This window comes from Musa acuminata, chromosome BXJ2-11, assembly GCF_036884655.1.
Source record: "Musa acuminata AAA Group cultivar baxijiao chromosome BXJ2-11, Cavendish_Baxijiao_AAA, whole genome shotgun sequence".
Taxonomy (NCBI): Eukaryota; Viridiplantae; Streptophyta; class Magnoliopsida; order Zingiberales; family Musaceae; genus Musa; species Musa acuminata.
This window is the reverse complement of record NC_088348.1, coordinates 31007304-31030101: the sequence shown is the minus strand read 5'-3', so window position 1 is coordinate 31030101 and position 22798 is coordinate 31007304. Positions and strand designations below refer to the sequence as shown.

Sequence of the window (22798 nt, the reverse complement as noted above, 5' to 3'; positions counted from 1 at the left end):
ATGACTTTTTTTGTATTGGGAAGTAAAGATATAAAGCGTTTTTTCGTTGGAAGAAAATTATTACAAATGGGGTTATAGCAAGCAATTATTCTTAGTCCGATCGATGTACCTTCGGACACGCTGCCGATCCGACATCCTACGGCCGGTGGAAGACAGACAAGATCGCGGCAGCCGAGCGGAGGAATCGTGGCCGTCCGATGAACCTTCTCAGGAAACACTGTGGATTCAATTAACGGAATCGAAAGTTTGAACGGAGATACCCGTTGGGGCCACGAGAGCCGCCCACACGAGATCCTACGGTCGGCATTCGCTAGCCGTTGGCTTCAAACGGGAGGATGCTACCCACCCTTTCTTCGTGTACCAAAAAAACTCTTCCTTTTTTTCCCTTTCTTTTTGAATTTTTCTTTACCTTCCTCTTTCTCTCTCCCAAATCCCGAAGAGAGGAGAGAGGGAGAGCGTTAAATTCCCGTCGATTTCCTCAGTCGATGGGGTTAAGGTGGTAGCTTGATTCCTTCCCTCACCTTCCGATCGGGATTCCGGGATCTCGGGGGGCGGTGGAGTCCGGTTCTGCTCGATCGGGCGAGGCGACGAGGAGGTAGGTGTCTCTGCAGGTCTCGTTCGGTTCGTTGGTTCTCGGCGTTCTGATCGGACCTTCGCAGTGAGATAATGATTTGATGTGTCGATTCGTAAATCTTCGAACTTTCGTTGACTTTCTTCGTTCGAAGGTGAGGGGAAATGGATAGAATCGGCGAGAACGACTGTGGCGTGACGAAACCTGAAGGTCTCCGAGGTTTGGATCTTTTGTTTCAAGAATTCTGTGTTAGAATTTATAATCCTAGCTGAAGAGCACCAAATTAATTCTCTCTTTTGTCATCGATGCAGTGACGGGCAATCGAAGAGCGTTGAGAGACATAAAGAACTTGGTGGGAGCGCCGTTGCACCCCTGTGCGGTCACTAAGAGAGCATCGACTGAGTAATGCCTGGAAACCTAATCCTGTCTTTGGTTGCTTGTTCCTTCTGCTCGATCTAATTTCTTTTCGTTGATTTGGTTTTCCTTATAAGTAGCAACAGCAATTTAGGTCATAAGAACCCAACATTTGTTCCCCGACGGCCAAGAACGAGGTGAGCGTCAACAAAACTTCTTTTCTTTTAGCTTGGAGTTCCTTGCCGACTTCTAACTGGTCGAAGGATCGGGTTTCTTTAGGAAATTTGCCGCTACATTGGCAAACAAATCACAAGCCGATGGACATCATGAACACATTGGGAATGAGAGGAAGCATGACCCACAAATACCATCTTTGCTGAGTTCGAGTTCTTTAGATACTTGTACTGCAACAGATACGAATGAGCACGGATTAAGTGAGGAGCTGCCAATGCCTATGGCAGAGGAGACGGAGGAAATGGTCTGCTCCCTTTATTTTCCCTGGAAGAATTTGAATTTTCTGTCATTGGTAGTAGTTATACATTATTGATGAGTCACTCTGGTTGCAATCTGTAGGACATCTCTGACCCAGAGGAGGTTGAAATGGAGAATCTTGCAGTGGAGATGATCCCGGATATCGACAGCTGCGATTCCAAGGATCCACTAGCAGCTATTGATTATGTAGAAGATATATACAGCTTCTATAGACAAATTGAGGTAGGCCTTGCAGTTTCCGATGTTGCTATATCAACATCTTTAGGTTTGATTGCTTTCTACATCTTTTGATCTACACATACATAACATGTTAGTGAAGCCAGTTTAGAGCGTAATCTTGTGCATGAGGAAGAAACTAGGCTTAGAATTGAATCAACAATGATTTAAGTGTTCATTTGATTTGTTCAGTGTGATGCAAAACATCGGAACTTCTCTTTTTCCCTCTTTAGTGCTAATCTGTTAATCTATGTTGTTCTATATTTTGGCCAAGTAGTTATAGAAAACCCATTTTTAAGTTTCACTTCATTCTACATTTCTTGTTTCGCTATGAATCCACACATTTTAACATGTTTATGAAGTTTATATGTAGCGAATTAAGTTCATAATAATTAGGTTCATGATAGCATTGGCATCAAATTACTTGTTCACTTGATCTGTTCTATGTCATGTAAACCTCTGAACTCTTCTTTTTTTCATAAGGATTAATCTTTTGGTCTACTTTGTTCTGCATTCAAACAAATCAATAGTGTTGATTGTTGACTCCAAACACAACCAACGCATGATTGCAGGTCACAAGTTGTGTCGGTCCTGATTACATGTCCAACCAGTTTGACATCAATGAGAAAATGCGTGCTATCCTCATTGACTGGTTGATTGAGGTAGGCACTAAATATGATAAAGTGACACTTGACATTTGAAACCATTGTCTTCCATTTTCCTCTTTTACGAACTTCTTGTTTTAAATCTTTCCTCCGCAGGTGCACTATAAGTTTGAATTAATGGACGAGACGCTTTTTCTGACCATAAACATTATAGATAGGTTCTTAGAACGGCAGACAGTATTAAGGAAGAAGCTTCAGCTGGTTGGGGTTACAGCAATGCTTCTTGCTTGCAAGTACGAAGAAGTCTCTGTTCCGGTTGTTGAGGATTTAATTCTAATCTCTGACAGAGCCTACACGAGGAATGAAGTTCTTGCAATGGTAATAGTCTTTGATTCTTCTGCTGATTCTGTCAAATTTCCTAACTTATCCTTGGGTCTTTGAATGATGATTCTTGCCCTATGTTTTGCTTCTTAAGCGTAAAATTATTGTCTTTGTTTCTTAGTGGTTGCTCTATCTCAAGCTTTCTTATCTATTGGTGTGAGCAGGAAAAGTTGATCCTAAAAACCTTACAGTTCAACATGTCCGTGCCAACTCCTTATGTCTTCATGAGAAGGTTTCTCAAGGCAGCTCAATCTGATATACAGGTAAGACTGTCTTTCCCTTGATATCAAACAAGAAAAATCATTCTGTGGAAGCAAAAGTTCTGACGGAGAAATCGCTTGCCTGTGATGTGGATCAGCTACAGCTTCTTTCTTTTTTCATCATGGAGCTTTGTCTGGTCGAGTACAAAATGCTCAAGTTCCGCCCTTCGTTGCTGGCTGCTGCTGCAATTTATACTGCACAGTGCACGCTCAAAGGGTTCAAGCATTGGAACAAAACTTGCGAACTACACACTGCCTATCCAGAGGACCGGCTTCTGTGAGTTTTACTCTACTGCTTTTCTCTTTCATTTTCTTTCAATCAAATCCTGTTATTTATGTTGATTCCATACCATCCACAGTGAGTGCTCCATGCTGATGGTGGGCTTCCACCTCAAGGCTGGAACCGGGAAGCTAACCGGGGTGCACAGGAAATACAGTACTTTCAAGTATGGATGTGCAGCAAAATCAGAACCAGCTCTCTTTTTACTGAATGCTGGTCTCTGACGCCCATGGACAAACAAGGATGGTGGTAACTTGACCCAACTGGATAAATTTCTCACTCTAACATGGCACCGGCAGATGCATGGACTTGTCAAGTGTAGCAAAGTTGTGGGATGAAGCAACAGAAGTTGCAAGTTAGACTCAAACTGTTTCTGTTGATCTGCATATATTTTATGATTCTAAATTTGAGAGTTACACCAGCTGATAACTTGTTTTGACTACTTGTCATGCTTCCAAATGTAATGTTAAATTTGCTAAATAAGTTTAGCCTTTGAATTCAAATTGGCTGGAAATTCTTTGTAAGTTGCACATCAAAACAGTTGATATAAGATGGTGATGCTGAATGAGTTTGTGAGACTTCCAATTGTGAGCCTAATATAGCTTTGTTTTTGCTGATGATGTAAAGACTTCCAATTCCATTTACGTTCGGTAAATGAACTCGATGTATCTTGATATTATCGTCGTCAATTACCAACATAATATAAAATTATGATACAATTTGATGAGATATTTTGCTCATTAATGTTTTTTTACTACAGATTATTGACTCAAAATTTTTAAATTCAAAATGACAAAATGACGATGAGCTTAAACAAGTATTATAGCTACCATTATGGATGTGCCTATTTACTTGACCTTAAGCAATAATTCAAATATTTAACTCACCAAACGTCGATTTAAGACTTTACGACAAAAATAAACTCGAGTTGATATAAGACTTTACTACAGATATTTTGCTCATTAATGTTTTTTTATGGATGTGCCTATTTACTTAACCTTAAGCAATAATTCAAATATTTAATTCAAGTTAATGGTAGCAGAGTCATCAAACGTTGATTTAAGACTTTACAACACGACAAAAATAAACTCGATGATGTTATAGTTAGAATCATCAAAACTTTATAGCACCTCAAAAGAAATAAAAATGACAAAATACAGATGGAGCAAGGCTGTTCACGAAGGTTTTTATTTCACCGAGCATTTTGAAAGAGATTGATCTTTCGTGATACTATTAATCTCATTTGATAAGTTCATTTAGTTTCATATTAATTAAAGAGTATAGGGATGCTCATAAATCTGTCAGGTCTCTTTTATACTTAGAAATGTTTTAAAAATTCAGATGTTTCGAAAGGATAAAATCGTGAGGGTACACCCATCGTCCAAAATAAATAATTCTTCGTGAGCCTATGAGTCACACCGATCGATCAAATGATCTCTCATTATTATTAAAATAAATTATCTTTAGACTGTTGGATAATATTTCTATATGTCATCGGTGTGTCATCCGTATAGACAAGAAAAAGACAATAATCACTAAACAACTCTTGATTGAAGCGACGTATTAGGCTACGTTTCTGACCTGACACGTTCTGAGAATTTAGAGAACAGCAAAGAAATGGTAGACGATTCTGATAATTTTCCAGATTATGGTGTCATTGTCTTCACCCAAGTCATAAGAATGGCTCCGTTTGTCTTCCCAACCGCTCTGGTCTTCCAGCAGCGTACGCAATCGTTCGAGTAAGAAACGATTTCAGAGGAGAGACCGATGCAGGATGCAGACGATTCGCTCTTTTGCCTTTTGTCTTCTACTACTCGGAAAGAATCGACGCCAAACACGACACTTTCGTTGGCGTCAGTGCAATTGCCTCTCACCTTGAAAGTGCTGTCGAGTTCTCTGTCTTCTACCATCTGCCCCAGCAGTTGATATTGCTGGTTCTTGATCTCTTTTCACGGCGGTTCACTTGTCGTGGTAAGAACCAGCCACATCTCCAGGCTCGTTATCTCTTGCGCTGCGTGCCACCACCAGTGGTGCCGACGGCTCTACCTTAAAGTACGCTCCTTTGACTCGTTTTGTGCAGGGGCGAAAGCATGGCGGCAGCAGTAAGGGAGCTTTTGCTTAGCTTCTCTTCTGCTGCTCTTCTTCTGCTGCAACTGTTCCTGGCGCAGCAGCCTCTCGTGTCATCTCTCAACGTCATCACCCATCTTCCTGGGTTCGAGGGGCCTCTTCCGTTCCATCTGGAAACAGGGTAAACTCTTCCTCCTCCTCTGTGTTCCTTTGTTTTCTCCTATGAATTATCCATCTATACATCAAGAAGAAGAATAGTCTTACTGATCACTATCATAAGCTTTAGATGAATCTATATGGGTTATAATTCTGAAGATTAAACTTAGAAAAGCCAGCGGTAGAGAATCTTTTCACCAAATAGTCTTATTCTAAGATCATGCTTAATTAGTAGTTTGTGCATTTCAAAGTGTTAGCTATTTTACCTTCGTCACTGACCCATTATAAATAAATAAATATATATATATATATATATATATAATTATCAATAATATTTTTTAATTAAAATTTAATGATATTATATTTAAATAAATATGCAAAACAATTAAACCATAGAGTGGGATTTTGTGAGTACAACGACGTTAAGAGAGGAGGGATGAATTAGTACTTTCGAAATATTATGATTTGAAAATTTGTTCGATGAAAACTAATAACGAAATTATGCTTGACTTAGAGTATGAGAAAGTGTAATAAGCAATTAAATCAGAAAGCAATAGTAACAAAGAGTATAATAAAAAATACACATTGAATTTATAGTAGTTCAGTCGTTATAAAATATTATTAAATATGGTTTTCACAAATCCTCTACACCAATAAATGATGGAATGATCTAGAGAAAAAAATTATTTTCTTTAAATATAAAAGCTATGATGTTTTATTTTATGCTTTAGATAAAAATAAGTTTAATCGTATTTCGACTTATGAAACTACACATAATATATGGCCACTTCGAATCAAAGAAGACCATTCGAGCGAAAGCTCAAGTGATGATGACACAATACTTTTGATAAGAAAAATTAAAAAGTTCATGAAAAAGAACAAGACTAATTTTAAAAAATAAGAATCTAAAATTGAACTTAAAAATGATACAATCATTTGCGAACGCAAGAAGACGAGGTACTTCAAAGTGATTTGGGACAAATCGAGTGGAAGAGCAAATCAATGAAGATAAGGTGGCTAATTACACCGTGATTACTCTCAACGAAGAGGTATATGACTCAACCGAAGTCCATTTATTTTATGATAAATTACTTGAAGCATTCAATAATTTATATGATGAATTTAAGTTAATTGGTAATAAATATAAATTGTTAAAAAAGGAATATATTTTTCTCTCTAGTAAATTTGATAAATTAAAAAATGAATATGATAATTGATTGTTAACTTCTTGCACTAAATATGAAGAGTTAGATTCATAAAAAAAAAAAAAATTTATTATTACAACAAATATTAGAAAAAATTTAAACTTGGTAGTAAATCATTAATCATGATTCTTGCTTATAAAAGTCATGTATGGAAGGAATTAGCTTTGTGAGTAACACTTAATAAAAATAAACTATATTTGTTAAAAGACCTATATTACATGTTTATCCTAAAAATAAATGTGGACAATATGCTTAAAAATATTTATTTAAAAAATATAGCTCTTATAAATTAGTTTAGGTTCCTAGAGGAACCATAAATGATTTTAGACAATTGTTAAGATAGAAAGATAATAACCCAAAGTTAAATGTGTACCTAGAATAAACTCATTTTTCTTGTAGATATATCTATAATTGAAAGCTAGGAACAAAAGATAAAATCTTGATAGTGAAAGCTGAAGGTATATGACTGCAGATTCAAAATACTTCATAAAACTCACTAGTCGTAACAATAATAATAAAGAAAAGATCATTAGAATTAGAATTATTGATGTTTTATTTTTTAATGTGTATACTATTGATCTTTGTTATGTGATAAAACTTATTTTTTATTTTTAAACGACGATACATGGCTTTGGCATAAAAGATCAGGACATGCTAATACGAAATTAATCACATAAATGGAAACTAAAAAAAGGAATATATTTTTGTTGAAAATTTTTTCATCTCTAAAAATTATCGAGTTTTCAATAAGAAATTGATGAATCTATATATGTTATTTTATAAATCTCTTAAACCGAGAAAGTTATTTTGATGTTTTGACAAATAGAATTTGAATGAGTTTTATCCAAATCATAATACTTGAGATTTATTATGTATAAATTTAGAATTTTTACTATTTGGTCTCCTTTGTTTCTTTTACTAAAGAAAAGAATTATCCAAATAAATCATAATTTTTTTTAAATTTTTTAGAATTATAACTTTGTAATTTTTTTTTTGTGAATCCATCCGATTGTTGATCTGATTCAATTCTAATTTCAAACCGGTTCGGTTTCGATTTGAAGTGAACCGAAGTCACCCCTACCACCTAATCCTTTAATTCAACACATCATGCAAACAAACTTGCACCCCCTTTTGTACCTCTCCACCACCATGCGAGGTGTTCTTGGGGATGATGATGATGACGACGATGATGACGTAGTAGTAACAGCAGCGCTGGTTTATGTATATTTGTATTCTTTTAGATGAGAGCTGATGTGGTGTGTTTGCTCAGCTACGTGGACGTGGATGAAGCCAATGGCGTGCAGCTGTTCTACTACTTCATCATGTCTGAGAGGAAGCCGGCGGATGACCCTCTCATGGTGTGGATAACCGGCGGCCCTGGCTGCTCAGCTTTCTCCGGGTTAATGTTCGAGATAGGTAATGATGCCTGCACCAATCTCGTGGTCACCATGAGCCACGGCCTGATCCAGATGTCTTGCCTGTTAAACCCTATAAATGTTGAGGATGGAAACGCGAGAAAGATATTAACATGTCATGATCAAGACAGAAAGCGTTTTGACTGGCAATAAACGACAATTATGTCTATCAATTTGCAGGATTTTTTATGATAAGGATTGAGAAGGAAAGAAAAAGGAACAACAAGAACAGAGTCTATGCATTCTTTTAGATGTTTATTTTGGTTTGGCAGGTCCTCTACAATTCGATGTAGCTGGGTACACCGATGGTCTTCTTCCTTCTTTGATCTACAATCCAATCTCCTGGACAAAGGTGTATATCTCTTGCTGTTGCATTTAGTCTTCTTCTTCTTCTTCTTCTTCTTCTTCTTCTTCACTGTCAGCTGGCTTTTACATGGTTTTAGTGGACCCTCAGGTGTCAAGCATCATCTTTCTGGATTCACCAGTTGGGACTGGATTCTCCTATTCAGACACCGAACAAGGCTTACTTATCACTGATACCAAGTCTGCCATTCATGTCTGCACATTTCTTAAGAAGGTGGATACTACTACTCCAATTCATGTCTTTTCTCCATTTCATCAAACCAGTGAGAGATAAAAGGGAGAATTAAGCTAATATTTGCGTGCAGTGGTATGTTGATCACCCATCATTCATCAAAAATCCTCTTTACATTGGTGGAGATTCCTATTCTGGCCTCCTTGTGCCAGTCATTGCTCAATATATTTCAGATGGTAAACCACTACACTTGTTTTGTTTGAATCCTGTTAATGCATTTATGAACTGGAACAAAAGCTCATCCATCCATGCCGCAGGAAATGAAGCTGGAGATGGGTTGCACTTCAATCTCAAGGTTTAGAGCTTCCTAGCAAAGCTGTGTCTTCTTACATGAGCATTATTCTGAGATTGATTGCTCATGGTTTCAGGGATACCTTGTTGGCAACCCTTCTACAGATGGAGAGTATGATGGGAATGCAATAATCCCTTATGTTCATGGGATGGGTCTAATTTCCGATGAGCTTTATGAGGTGATTAATTTGTCTTAATCTTCTCCATTAATCTGAAGAAAATTATGACAGATACAGAAACACGAACTAGTGATAAGTCTTACATCATAAGATTTATGATGATTAAGTCCAGCAATCACCACAGTAAGCAATCGCTATATTAATGCATCTTATGTTCTTCCAGCTTACCAACATATCACAATGTGTGACAGAGATCAATTCCTCTGAAGAACCTTTCATGTTGTATGCATTATACGTAAAGACTCATCTCTCGAGCATTGATCTGGTCTGGTTTGGTTTCTCTTAGGCAACAAAGAGGAGTTGCAGAGAGCAGTATCAGAGTCCTAGAAATGCAGAGTGTGCGAGTTGCCTACAAGCTGTGAATCAGGTGAGGATGCAGTATGCCTTTTGACCACGCTACTCGACCAAGAACAATCTCTCATGGCGATGTAAATATACAGGGTCTCTTTGGCATCAACAATGTCCATATCCTGGAGCCTCTGTGCTTCTTCGCGAGCCCGAAACGAAACATGCTGACTGCAGACAGAAGGAAATTGCTTGAAGAACACCTCGAGCAGCCCTTGTCAAAGTCTGACCTCCCTTTGCAGTGTAGGGTAAGCCCTTTCCTCTTTCTCAAACCTAAACTACATTTCAGAAAGCTTCTCCTGGAGAAGAAGAATGCTTATGTCATCATTGGTGAACCTTCTTATCAGAGTTCTGGATATGTGCTCTCCTACTTCTGGGCCAACAATGACACCGTGAGAGAAGCGCTTGGCGTTCGCGAGGTATGCGTGAGATCAAGAGGAAGTTCCATAGGAACATGGCTGAATTCTAAAGGTTTTCATGCCGATGGCAAGCAGGGAACCAAGCAAATCTGGGTGAGGTGCAACTATGGCATCAACTACACGAACGATGTGTCGAGTTCTCTGAAGTATCATCTCTCCCTCACCAGCAGAGGATACAGAGCTCTGGCATACAGGTGAAGCCCTTGCCGCTGTTGGCATCATGCATGGTTTATGAGAGGCATTTACTCTTCTTCTGGCACGCAGCGGCGACCATGACATGAGCGTGCCATTTGTGGGGACACAGGCGTGGATCAGATCTCTCAACTTCTCCATCGTGGACGATTGGCGATCGTGGTTTGTGGATGGCCAAGTCGCAGGGTGAGCCTCTCCAGTCACAGAAATCTTTAGCTTCAGTCGCATCATCTTGCTCACGAGGTTGCTGTCATCTCAGATTCACGAGGACTTACTCCAATAACCTCACTTTTGTGACCATCAAAGTAAGTTCGTTTCGGTGGATTTTGCTTGATCAGTATGAACTCTCTCCTTAACCTTTTCGATCTTGTTCCGCAGGGTGGTGGTCACACAGCTCCAGAGTACAAGCCAAAGGAATGCTTAGCCATGGTCGACCGGTGGTTTGCTGGTTCCCCACTCTGATATCGTCGTCACCTTCAACCTGTTTCTTGACGGCCATCACGAGTTGATACAGTGCTTGATTCCCAGCAAGAACAGAGATTGTGGCTATGACATTATGAGCTGACTTATACTTCTAAATAAGTGATTAAATAAAGAGAATATTCATGAATTATTCTTCGGTGATTAAGCATTGCCGAAAATAAAATTCTCATTGAAGGAAATATATGCCATGATGTCTCATTGAAGGAACTATTGATTTCTCTATTCCTCAATCAACTAAATATCCTTAGTATTCAAATCGAATCGATTGATTTGATTTAGTTAATTGGTTAAGTGATTTATAATTTTAAATTTATATTTTTTTTAAATGAATCCGTTCGATTGTCGAATTGGATTCACATAATAAGACCATTTATGAAATTATAATATTAAAATTGGATCAACATAGTACCTTTGGGTTAGTTTGATTAATCAATTAATGACTTAAAAAAATGAACTCGATTAAATTGATATTTTTTTAATTAAAATTAATTTGATTTGATCTTAAATGATTAATCAACTCAAGAACGATATTCTGGTATCACCCATGCGGTAACATTCAACAGTGATGTTAATGCCAATGTGGAGCCTTAGGGTTGATATGGTGAATTACGTCGATATAACACCTCGGACTTGGATAGGATGGTTGCCTATTCCCACACTATCCGAGACCATACAACACGATGCTGTATAGCACAAAGCTGCTCCGAAAAGCTCAAAACGACGTCACGCGATGTGGATCCGTTGAGCTCGGTTGGTGCTCGCACAGGAGGTATAAGACGATCGCCCAAGGAGTCGATCACCATTAACATATCGCGTACGATCGATCCTCCTTCACAAGTATAAAAGCCAACCCCTTGATCGAAGTCAGGGGATGGACTTCTACACACATTCAACTCACTTTTATTTCACTCAATTCTAACTTAGCTTTCAGAGAGGTCGAGTCAGGAAACCCCCTTCCGACCTCAGCTTGTATGTAGGAGCTCAACGATGAAGAAGCAAGTCACTCCGTTAAGGGAGAAGACCGTACTCAGGAAGATGAAGCTCAAACTCAACCCGACCCGACATTTGCTTCCACCGTCCGAGCATCCACATAAGCAACCTTGCACATTCGGGATTTAACCGAACCCTATTGACACCTAAGCCACAACACTATCGATCCCTATTAACACATAAGTTCACTAACACTATGGAATAAGAATCATTTATAATTTTTAAAATTAAATTATTGATAAGCTGATTTAGGCTAAACTAGATCGATTCATCGTACTTGACATGAATTCTTTAAATAAGTAAATTATCTTTATGAGAAATAAAAAGAAGATTGGGACCTCAGCATAAACTAAGAATAAGACAAATGGCATCTTTGAAGAAACTCAACATTTACAGGATTGGACATAGTATTGTTAGTGAGTAGAATGGGTGGAGGAACCGTTGGTCTGTGCATAGAGAAATAAAGTTGAAAGTTACCATTCCTTAATGTTGACCATGAGACACACTGAGTTGACCTGCATGGAAAGCTTAAGTCTAGTCAAAGTTCAAAGTGATTTTAGAATTGAACATTGATCGAAGAGGAGGAGAATTTAGACACTTTCTTATCTTGAAGCATAAAGCACAGAAATTTCATTGAAAATACTAGGAATTATCACCAGAATTATAGTGAATACAATTAATATTGAAAACTATTATGATGCAAGTATATAAGAATAATATATAAACTAATTGCAAAATCTCTTTTGGCTTATTAGACAAGGCTTAGGTAATTAAGGGAACCAATTTGATAGATGAACATGAATGTAATGTGTTCATAGGCGTGACATCGCCAGGGCTTGCTCTCGTTGCGGCTCCACCTGGTGCTTAGCCTTGTACGGAAGCTGGGCCTCGGTGAACCCGGATTTAGTCTTCGGCGGTCTCTCTGCTACCTTGTGGCGCTTCGCCATCTCCCTCAGCTGAAACTTTTGGATCTTTCCGGTGGAAGTCTTGGGCAGCTCGTCCACGAACACCACCTTCTTTGGCACCATGAAGTGCGACATGCTCGCCCGGCAGTACGCGATGATGTCCTCCTCCTTTATGCTCTGCTCTGCTCCTCCTCCGCATCCCTTCTTCAGCGTCACGAAGGCGCACGGCGTCTCGCCCCAGCGCGGGTGCGGCATCGCCACCACCGCCGCCTCCATTACCATGGGGTGCTTGTACAGCACCGTCTCCACCTCCACGCTGCTTATGTTCTCCCCGCCTGAGATGATCACGTCCTTGGACCGGTCCTTGATCTCCAGGTACCCGTCTGGGTGCACCACCGCGACGTCACCGGTGAAGAACCACCCGTCCTTGAACGCCTCTGCTGTGTCCTTGTTGTTCTTGTAGTAGCCCTTCATGATGCTGCTTCCCCGGAGCACGATCTCTCCCGCCGACCTGCCGTCGCGCGGGACGCTGGCCATCGTCTTGGCGTCCTTCACGTCGACGTCCGCGAGCGTGAGCACGCTGATCCCCTGCCGCGCCTTGAGCGCCGCCCGCTCCTCGGGGTTTCTCCGGTCCCACTCCGCCCGCCACTCGCACACGAGCGCCGGCCCGGTCGCTTCGGTCAGCCCGTAGGCGTGCGTCACCTTGAACCCCATGCGCTCGATCTTTTCCAGCAGCGGCGCTGGAGGCGGAGCGCCGCCGGTCAGCACCTGAACGGGAGAGGCAATGGGAGGCCGCTCGGACTGGCCGGTCTCGAGGAGGATGGTGAAGACGATGGGAGCGCAGCACATGTGGGTGACACGATGGTCGGCAATGGCGCGGTACATCTCGGCGGCCGACGTGTTGCGGATGCATACATTGACACCGCCACGGGCGGCGACGCCCCACGTGAAGGTCCACCCGTTGCAGTGGAACATGGGGAGGGACCAGAGATAAACAGGCTCGCTCCCGACGCCCCACTGGAGGAGCAGGCTGATGGCGCTGAGGTACGCGCCGCGGTGGCTATAGACAACCCCCTTGGGGGCGGACGTGGTGCCGGAGGTGTAGTTAAGGGCGATGGGATCCCACTCGTCGTCGAGCCGGGGTAGCTCGTGGAACGGGTGGCCGCCGGCGACGAGCTGCTCGTACTCCAGCTCCCCCAGCCGAGTGCCGGTCGGTGCATCGATGTCATCGATGACCACGACCAGTGGCAGCTGGGAAGTGTCGGCGTCGCCCAGCAGAAGCTTGAGGGCGCTTATAGCGAGGGGGACGTATTGGTAGTCGACGAAGAAGACCTTAGCCTCGGAGTGCTTAAGGATGGTGGCGATGTTCTTGCAGTCGAGACGAGTGTTTATGGTGTTGAGCACCGCGCCCGCCATGGGCACGGCGAAGTGCATCTCATACATGGCCGGAATGTTGGGTGCCAGGACTGAAACCTGCATATATAAACCACGTTAGAAACTTGGTGAGATCAACAGCACTCAAAGAACGATCGTTCTATACACACATACCACATCATTCTTGGAGATGCTCAGCTTCCGGAGGGAGGAAGCGAGGCGGCGGCAGCGCTCGTAAGTTTGCTTCCACGTGAAGCGCGTGCGCTCATAGACGACCGACGTGCGGTCGGAGTACACGGCGGCTGCCCTCTCCAAGAAGGTGATGGGGCTGAGGGGAACATAATTAGCTGGGCACTTTCCTAGGCTATCCATCACTGGTTGTAGCTGTCGTGACAGAAGTTGGAGAGGGAAAAAAAGGATGCAGATGGAGATGACTTGGGAACAATGGGAATGGCGAACGCGAGTGAGTTCTTAGGGCCTTTATATAGAGAGAGAAGAGGGGAGTCTCTCCGCAATGAGCTCGACAACTTGTAGCGAACTTGTGGAGAAGTTGGAGGGGAAGCGCACGAGAAACCAACATGCCGGTCGAGGGTTTGAACATGGACTGTTGACCAAACACTGCTACTGAATGACTCACCCACTGGTCATAAATATTCACATGACTTGCATGTTCATAGTCGAATAATCGATGACGATGGTCCTTTCAGAATCCAGCAACAAAGTAGATTAAACGAACGGGTTGCAGGTCAAGATGTTGTTCTTTCGTGCCTGCTGGCCATCCCCTTCTCTTTTCCTAGTGGTTGGAGTAGGTTTCATGGAAGAACGCATGCGAGCAGGAAGGATCACATCAAGGCAGCATTCAGCTTGCGTGGAAGAAAACAGGAAGTTTCAGAACTACTATTTCATGTTTGCAGACTGACTTGCCAAGGATGGAAATCATTAACTCAAGTTTTCCTGTCCAATCTTTCGTTTGACCATGGAAGAACAACCTATGCCTGTTTGAAGTCAAAACTTGGAGCGATGACACTGGTCGGCCATTCAGCGGTCCTAAACGTTCACACGAGCTGAAAGAGCTTAGAACTCAATTAGAGCTGAGCACCTTCACGTCTAGGGGTTCGAGAACGTCCCATACGGAGGCAGAAACAGGTAGAACGGTTAGTCCTCAGTCCGTCATCCAAAACTCTTGATACCTATCTCCTTCCACCTCGTATCTATCACCGCCAGCTGAGAGCTCATCGATGGTGTGCCGAGCATGTATATGTATCGATCCACATCGGGCTCGTCCTGATGAGCGAGTCTACACGCGTCGAATGCCACCACCACTGTAGCTCTCGGATTTTGTTTTTACTGGTGAGGCAATTGGAAATCCTGAATCGAGGATATGTTTTTTGGAGTATAAATAAACTCGGAGGACAATAAACAAATATTCGAGAAGATTTTTTGTGTAGTTTAAATTCTTAAAAAATTATTAGTGACAATAATAACTTACCCAAAAAACTTCCAAAAATCTAAAATACTTACATGCATGCCATTATGATTAATCTTCATCAATTAATCACCGTTGGCTAGTGATCAAAATCTTAAGAGATATTATTCATTCCTAATTCGATTAATCGAGACCCTAATTGATCTTAACTATGTTAGATGGATATTAGTATTAAAAAAAATATTGATACCCGCAACCTCAACCCATATTATTAACATCTCTTATTATTTATAAGGGTTACTATTTATAACATTTCAATTATCAATAATATCCTTCTTCGCACAACTTTTTACTTTGTTCGTCGGAATCATAGTTGTGTCGATGATGCTCCTTCTCACCACTCTATCATGCAACACCATTGATGTTGCTAGGCAAGCAAAGAAAAGAAGAATAAGAAGAAAGAGTAGAAAAAAGAGGGCATTCACGTTCGTCTAACATCGTTTCTCTTCGCTCGTCGTCGCTCATGATTAGGAAAAGAGAAAAAGAAAAAAGGAACATTATAAGGGCATTTACTTTCTTTGCAATAGACGTATCTTAGGAATATTAAAAAAAAAGATAAGATAAATATTTTAAATAGTAAAAATAGGATTAAGAGTAGAAATATCCTAAAATAAATAAAATATAATTATCAGCAAATAAAAAAGATAATACAAGCTATATCTTCTCAAATAACATTAACAAAAAAGGAGAAACCTCAATATGTGATGCAGCTCATCAATCCATCAACTCACGGGGATGAACTGTCACTTGGCCCGAGTTGGGACCATATGTTGGCCGGATAACACGAGCTCTCTCCGTAGGAGACAGACGGAAGAGGACAAGAGCTTCCATCTCTTCGTTTCTTTTCTGATGTGATGATGTCGTATTAGTCAGAAGGGAAAAGATTTCGAATGTGTATTCTTAAGAAGTATGTGCTCATAAAATAATTAATTATAGTAAATTATAATGTTATAGTTAAATAAATGATAATTATTATTATGATTTTTTTGCAGGAACTCTACATGCCGAGATTGATGGCACAAAGCTTCCCTTCGCCTCCTTTGGATATCTTCTGGGACTGCATGCCGTGCATGTGATGGTGAGCCTTCACTGTCTGTGGAATGGGGGTGATGGCCCCCTCTCCCTTCTCTTTTTTTCTTTGCCTGCCTCACCCTTGTGGCTATCTTCGCTTCCAAGCAAAGAATTAAGAGGTCCCTTCAGATGTGGTCGTAGGAACGATGGATGGGACCATAAACTCTCACTGTTAGCATTCGAACTTTAACACTGTTGGTTTCAATGGAGTTGTGCACTCATCATCATCGTCTTTCTTTCATCTCTATTGCTTTCTCAGTCTTTGTCCCTTTCATTTCTCGGCAAATGCAATATAGCTTTTCCTCTTCTTCTTGTCTAATCATCATATATAATTAATTAAAATATATTATAAATCTGATTAGATTTTAATTATGATTATCAATTAATAAAAAATTTCTTTATGATAAATTTTTTTACAAGAATTATTTTCTAAATGCTAAATCATTATAAACGATAGAATAGAAATAGATATTGAAAATAGATATTATATAATCATACGAGGTTTTGTCTATTTATAGATAAGAGCATGATGAAATAACTAAAATATAATATCAAATTTTAATAAATATTTTTTTAATTTTTATTTTAAAAATAATCATTTTTTTTTTTCATAATATCGTATCTTTCTTTCACTTAATTCCAAAATATTCTCAAAATTGTCCAAAAGAAGAAGAAGAAGACAAGTAATTAAAATCAGAGCAGAAAGGGACAATATACATTAAAAGAGAATATAATTATTATCTTTCAACAGGACGTCGTTTGTACTTTCTCTCTCTTTCTTAGGACAGAATAAACAATTGTGGTACGAGCGACTGCTTTCGTCCCTGTTAGCTGATGGCATCTGTCACTGCTTTCCCTGTTCTACAAGGTAAGCTGTAAGCATCACACCAATTCCTGCCCACCGAATTATCTTAAGAAGAAGAAAAAGTTTCTGCAAATGATAAAGAGTGATGACAACAATCCAACAAAGCCATGCACCATTGTTTATCCAAATCATTTACACCCTAAAAAGCTGACATGACAGACGTGTTTAATTATTTCTCAGCCTCTATATCAAGCTCAGGAAGACATGTCCCAAAAGACTAGCAGGATTAGGTCGGCTCTGAAAGCAGGCACCGGCAAGCTTGTTGCTGTCTGCTGTAACCATGGCCATGGCTTTCAAGATGGTAATACTATTACCGACGACATCATCTTGATGGATGATTACTTGTGCTTGAGTGTGATCTGCGTGGTCATGGCAGGCGACGGAGGGGATGCGGGTGAAACAGGAGTGCCTGAGCTCGTTCATGGAGATGAAGTGGAAGAGGGTGAGCCGGTACGTGGTGTACAAGATCGACGAGAAGACGAGAGAGGTGATGGTGGACAAGGTGGGCAGGCCCGGCGAAGGCTACGACGGCCTCGCCGCCTCCCTCCCCAACGACGACTGCCGCTACGCCGTCTTCGACTTCGACTTCGTCAGCGTCGACAACTGCCCCAAGAGAAAGATGTTCTTCATCACATGGTCTCCTCCTCCTCCTCCTCCTCTCTCTCTCTCTCTCTCTCTGATCTTAGAACATTATTTGCTGAGAATTTTTGGCTCAGATCTTAGCCTATATAGCCATATAGAAAGAGGACATTTAACTGAAAAGATACTGCGAGAAAGATCATCGAGTATCCTTATTTTCTCCTCCCCTGCATCACCAATGGAAAGCCTTCACAGAGTTTGACAAGCACATCAACTTGGTGTGTGTGTTCTTGGAATCATCCATCCCCATCCGAATAAGCCAAACAAGTCATACGTGGAAATGAGACTTAGCACCTATCCATCTTGCCAACCCTATGATCGTGATGTGCACCAAAACAAAGCATCATAGCTTTAGACTGCAACCATTCATGGCGATGCCTCTTATGCTTCGTCTTTTGATTCAGAGTGTGATTCATCCCACTTTTTCCTACACTCACCGACTGAGTGATGTGGTCATGGAGTTCATACATGGCGTTCTGCTGGCTTTTCAGGTCTCCAACAGCATCAAGGATCAGATCAAAGATACTGTATGCTACCTCAAAGCAAGGGCTGAGGAGGCTGCTTGATGGGATCCACTATGAGGTGCAGGCAACCGATCCTACGGAGATGGGGTTTGATGTAATCAAAGAGAGAGCCAACTGAGCAGATGAATGCATGGCCTCTCAATCTAGCTAGTAATATATATATAATGACTAAGTAGTATTCATGAGGGGGGATAGATAACCTTTAGCTCAGCTGAGCATAGCATATAGCACGAGCAAAGGGATGCAGAGCACCAGAACACGAGAAGCAGAGGCAGAGGAATCGAAGGGAAACAACGCATCAGCAGCAGGACGAAGGAGAAGATCTCGATGTGCTGCACGGAAATTAACGCAAAAGATTTGATTGATGAAGACCCTTAGATGTTCCTTCGTGATCCGAACTCAGCACAGGAAGAGTTTGTTCAAATGGTTCCTGTCTTAAAAATGACAGCATCTATCTGCGTTGACGCACATTTCGGATCTTGTGTATGGTCAAATAAAAAAAATAAAAAAATCTAATTCAATTATATTTATCAAAATAATAATAATAAATTTTAAAAATTATTAACATTAATATCTTGTGTAACGGCTCAAAATTAATACAGATCTAACGTTCGAGCTCCTCACATATCCGATGTCTATGGACAAGAAGGTTCTATGAAAGATTCTATAAAAATCGAATCCATATTTTCATGTTTAAGTTAATAGAGTTAAATGAAAACTCTACTTATGTTAGTAGAGTTAAAGGATTGAAAAAATAGAAATGTGTTGTATACTCAAAATTGTTTGAAGGACGTGAGGAGTGCACATGAGGTTTTTTTTTATAGGAAGCTCAAGCAACAATTGAAATTAAATGAAAAGTTAATGGTTATGTAGAATCATTAACCTTTATTTTGTTATGCAACTATTCACTGAATAATCGAGCATTATAGTTATCGCATATATGCCTATGTTAATGAGGTGAGGAATTGATGTGTTGGGATGACTGCTTCTCTATGATGCAATTGAGTCGACATTGATGCAAGCATGATGTCAACCTAATATGTTGAGTTGATGAGTCAGTGATTGGGTGTGATGTAACGTTATACAATTCACGTGTTAGCCTCTCTTATTAAGGTGTCGGGATACAATGTCTTATTTTCTAAATAACTTAGTCACATCATGAGCAATAAATGTCATTATCATTTTGATTTGACATAAGATTTATTTTTTTCAATTCAATTATATTAAAGATAAAAGGATGTTTGATGATCGGATTAGATTATGTCGTAATCGAAGGATATGAATTCGATCATCTCAAAATTGTAAGACATTTTATTGAATCATAATTGAATAATTTTTTATAGTTAGATTCAACCATGTGAAAGTTAGAGGATGCTTTTGATGGGATTCAACTGTGTTAAAAATGAAGGATATTCCATAGCATGATTTGGTATCATCAAAGTTAAAGAATATTTCATATGATTACGTTAAATTTGGTTACATCGGAGTGGAGAGATGATTCATGATCGGATTTAAATGCATTAGAGTTGAAAAACAATTCATGAAAGAATTGGATGATAGGATAAAAAGAGAATTTTGTATACAAATAAATACAATCAGGTTGTAACACACAAGAAAATTAAATGAAAACCATAATTAAATAGGACACCAATATTTATGTGAAAAACCCCTTCAACGAGATGGATAAAAATCACAGGACAAGCTAGAGAAAATCTACTATACAAATAATGAATATACAAATCTCAGAATCTCTAGCCCAAAACCCGAGTAACAATTACGGGAGAATAATTGAGATACAATGATTATGTCATGGTGTACAATATTCAAAATCTCTCCAAGTGATCATAGTAAGAATTAAGTATAAATCTGATCTAATATGATATGAGAACACTATTTGGATAACTAAGAATGATTTTTATATTATCCTTGTCTTCTTCACTTTTTTTTTTCTCTTATTTTATTCCCCTCAACTACCACTGCTACTTCTCTCTTTTTCATAGCCACAGTTACTCCCTTTTTCTTCCCTATCCATCATATGGGTAATTAAATTCCACTATGGGTTGAATAAAGTGGGCTGTGGGTAATTAAATTCCACTATGGGTTGAATAATAGGTTATCTACCCAATAACGTCCCCCTTCAGCCCATAAGGGAGGTTGTCCATTGACTCCTTAATATGAAGTCATACTGAGCAGTTTTTGGTATATCTCCTATCTTTCTTTCGGTATGATCTTTGTCATCCATGTGAATTTTCTAAAGTTGCAATTGTTTTTCTTCAAATACATTTCGAATTCAGTGATATCTGATATCTATATGCTTTGAATTGAAATTAAAAGTTCGATTTTTACACAAATGGATGACGCTCCAATTATCACAATGCACTATATAATTTTTTTTTATTTCAACCTCAATTCTTATAAGAATTCTTTTATCCATAGCATTTCTTTGTAAACCTCTATAGCAACGATATATTCTACCTTTGTGGTAGAGAGAGCAATACACATTTGCAATCTAGATTATCATGACATAGCTCCCCCTGCAAAAGTGAGTACAAAACATGATGTGAATTTTCTTATATCAATATCTCTACATCTATGTAACCTGTGAACACAAGTGGTCCACCTTTAAAGCTTAAATAAACCTTAGAGCTCCCTCTAAGATATCTAAAGATCTACTTCACCGTTGCCAAGTGCTATTTACTTAGATTTGTAAGAAATCTGCTAGTAATACTTACTACATATACAATGTCCAGCCTCATACATACCATCACGTACATTAAACTTTCAACAATTGAAGCATAAGAAACCTTTTGCATTATCGTCTTATCTTTATCACTTGACAAACTCTACTCTAAGCACAACTTGAAATTAATTACCTGAAAGTGGAGAATCAATTGACTTTGCATTGCTTATATTGAACATTTCTAATACCTTCTTGATGTATTTCTCATGTGACAACTAAATCTTCTTTTTTTTTCTAAAAAATCTACATGTCCAATATTTACTTTGTTAGGCCCATGTCCTTTATTTTAAATGACTCACTCAGTTTTTTCTTCAACTTGTCAATTGTAGACATATCTTTCCCAATGATAAGCATGTCATTAACATAAAGTAAGAGAATAATAAAATTCTTATCAAACCATTTAAATCGTTTAATGTACACACAATAATCTCAAGCTGTTCTTTTATATCTGTTTTCAATCATAAATAAATCAAACTTTCTGTACCACTATCTTAGAGTTTGCTTCATCTCATACAAGCTCTTCGTCAACTTGCAGACTCATATAAATTTTTTCATCCAAATCATTATGAAAGAAAGCTATCTTTACATCCAACTGCTTTACCTCCAAGTCAAAGCTAACAGTAATACCAAGAACAACACGAATAGAAGACATTTTAACAACAGGAGAAAAAATATCTTCAAAGTCAATAATTTTCTTTTGACCAAAGCCTTTTATAACCGCCTTGTACTTTTGTTAAGAATAATATTCTTGAGTCTTCAACCTGAAAACCTATTTGTTCTTCAAGTCCTTCATTCTCTTTGGTAGTTGTATTAAATCATATGTGTGATTATTCTGCAGAGCATTCATCTCTTCCTATATAGCAATTAACAACTTTATTTTGTCACTTTCAACTGCTTTATGATAACTCCATAGTTCACTTATATCAGTAAGCATCATGTACTCATCTGTAAAGTATCTTTTGGAAGGTTGACATTGCTAGTCATAGGTGCCCAGCAAGCCAATCACGTGAGTGATGGCACGTGTGACTTGATACAGAATCTTTTTGCTTATTATATTTTGGCGTATATCACTTTATAACTATTGCATAAATGCATATATATTGTGATGTCCTTGGATTTGTGCAATGGGAATCGGATCGTGATGAGATCACGATAATGAGATCGATTCACCTTTAAATACATATCCTAAATAATCCCGGTCATAGGTTACTCGAGAGGGACATCGTGATAACCGGATAGACTGGTGTGCTGTATACCCGTCCATATGATGGATGCAGCTGGTCTCATAGCTGCTCGTGTAGGGACACTAGGGATACAGTACAGGTGCTCATTGGAGAATGAGTTCACTGATTGATCCGCTTACGGAATGCTGGATGGTTGATGATGCCTTATTGTCAGACAGCGATTCCATAGTCCTAGTGGTGTATCTGGTCCTTAGACTTGAGACACCAAGGATGTCCTGTATGAGTGCTCCACTCTTTGATACCAGACTTATAGGTTTGACTGTTCTCAGATCTAGTACAGCTGGTCATTGGGAGTGGTAGTCGACCTTACGAGGGCTATTGAGTGTCGACAGAGGATCATCCACTCTCGGCGTCATGAGAGGAATATCCTATGTGTTCTTGCTCAGACAAATCCCTGGCCAGGGTCATTCGGGTTGAGAGAGAAAGAGTTCTCCGGGAGAATCCGATTAGAGCG

General features: G+C 39.6%; 4 protein-coding genes across 6 annotated transcripts; 3 read left to right on the top strand and 1 right to left on the bottom strand.

Moving 5' to 3' along the window:
* The first annotated feature begins 419 nt into the window (after positions 1–419).
* On the top strand, positions 420–3730 carry LOC135626548 (G2/mitotic-specific cyclin-2-like). 2 transcript variants are annotated; one of them, XM_065131943.1, is made up of 11 exons: positions 420–595; positions 726–790; positions 883–973; positions 1063–1122; positions 1205–1403; positions 1499–1639; positions 2206–2295; positions 2395–2616; positions 2784–2882; positions 2978–3156; positions 3239–3730. In XM_065131943.1, exons 2-11 carry the CDS (start codon positions 736–738, stop codon positions 3381–3383), a joined length of 1281 nt encoding a protein of 426 aa, XP_064988015.1. In that variant the 5' UTR covers positions 420–595; positions 726–735; the 3' UTR covers positions 3384–3730. The 2 variants fall into 2 exon arrangements, with proteins under 2 accessions (XP_064988015.1, XP_064988016.1); XM_065131944.1 differs by having other exon boundaries at positions 421–595; positions 1066–1122.
* A 1228-nt stretch (positions 3731–4958) lies between these two features.
* On the top strand, positions 4959–10636 carry LOC135627080 (serine carboxypeptidase-like 18). 2 transcript variants are annotated; one of them, XM_065133039.1, is made up of 15 exons: positions 4959–5130; positions 5240–5407; positions 7858–8003; positions 8275–8354; positions 8457–8579; positions 8671–8773; positions 8855–8892; positions 8966–9067; positions 9354–9434; positions 9508–9660; positions 9760–9831; positions 9907–10025; positions 10096–10209; positions 10283–10328; positions 10402–10636. In XM_065133039.1, the coding sequence occupies exons 2-15, from the start codon at positions 5250–5252 to the stop codon at positions 10483–10485; spliced, it is 1419 nt and encodes a 472-aa protein (XP_064989111.1). In that variant the 5' UTR covers positions 4959–5130; positions 5240–5249; the 3' UTR covers positions 10486–10636. The 2 variants fall into 2 exon arrangements, with proteins under 2 accessions (XP_064989111.1, XP_064989112.1); XM_065133040.1 differs by lacking the exon at positions 4959–5130 and having other exon boundaries at positions 5137–5407.
* A 1500-nt stretch (positions 10637–12136) lies between these two features.
* Positions 12137–14200, bottom strand: LOC135626986 (trans-cinnamate:CoA ligase, peroxisomal-like). The gene is made up of 2 exons (XM_065132870.1): positions 13950–14200; positions 12137–13874 (listed from the first exon to the last, which is right to left on the bottom strand). The coding sequence occupies exons 1-2, from the start codon at positions 14145–14147 to the stop codon at positions 12309–12311; spliced, it is 1764 nt and encodes a 587-aa protein (XP_064988942.1). The 5' UTR covers positions 14148–14200; the 3' UTR covers positions 12137–12308.
* Positions 14201–17286: 3086 nt separating this feature from the next.
* On the top strand, positions 17287–18623 carry LOC103972136 (actin-depolymerizing factor 5). The gene is made up of 3 exons (XM_009386351.3): positions 17287–17498; positions 17574–17833; positions 18328–18623. The coding sequence occupies exons 1-3, from the start codon at positions 17478–17480 to the stop codon at positions 18476–18478; spliced, it is 432 nt and encodes a 143-aa protein (XP_009384626.2). The 5' UTR covers positions 17287–17477; the 3' UTR covers positions 18479–18623.
* The last annotated feature ends 4175 nt before the right edge of the window (positions 18624–22798 follow it).

Bases quoted from the DNA above. Each gene is read 5' to 3' on its own strand.
- LOC135626986 (XM_065132870.1), bottom strand. From the start codon at position 14,147: ATGGATAGCCTAGGAAAGTGCCCAGCTAATTATGTTCCCCTCAGCCCC. The intron at 13,875-13,949 runs GTATGTGTGTAT...TTATATATGCAG, and splicing joins GCATCTCCAAGAATGATGTG to GTTTCAGTCCTGGCACCCAA.
- LOC135627080 (XM_065133039.1), top strand. From the start codon at position 5,250: ATGGCGGCAGCAGTAAGGGAGCTTTTGCTTAGCTTCTCTTCTGCTGCT. The intron at 8,580-8,670 runs GTGGATACTACT...ATTTGCGTGCAG, and splicing joins TCTGCACATTTCTTAAGAAG to TGGTATGTTGATCACCCATC. The intron at 9,435-9,507 runs GTGAGGATGCAG...GTAAATATACAG, and splicing joins GCCTACAAGCTGTGAATCAG to GGTCTCTTTGGCATCAACAA.
- LOC103972136 (XM_009386351.3), top strand. From the start codon at position 17,478: ATGGCCATGGCTTTCAAGATG. The intron at 17,499-17,573 runs GTAATACTATTA...TGGTCATGGCAG, and splicing joins TGGCCATGGCTTTCAAGATG to GCGACGGAGGGGATGCGGGT. The intron at 17,834-18,327 runs GTCTCCTCCTCC...CTGGCTTTTCAG, and splicing joins AAGATGTTCTTCATCACATG to GTCTCCAACAGCATCAAGGA.
- LOC135626548 (XM_065131943.1), top strand. From the start codon at position 736: ATGGATAGAATCGGCGAGAACGACTGTGGCGTGACGAAACCTGAAGGT. The intron at 1,123-1,204 runs GTGAGCGTCAAC...GGGTTTCTTTAG, and splicing joins CCCCGACGGCCAAGAACGAG to GAAATTTGCCGCTACATTGG. The intron at 3,157-3,238 runs GTGAGTTTTACT...TACCATCCACAG, and splicing joins TATCCAGAGGACCGGCTTCT to TGAGTGCTCCATGCTGATGG.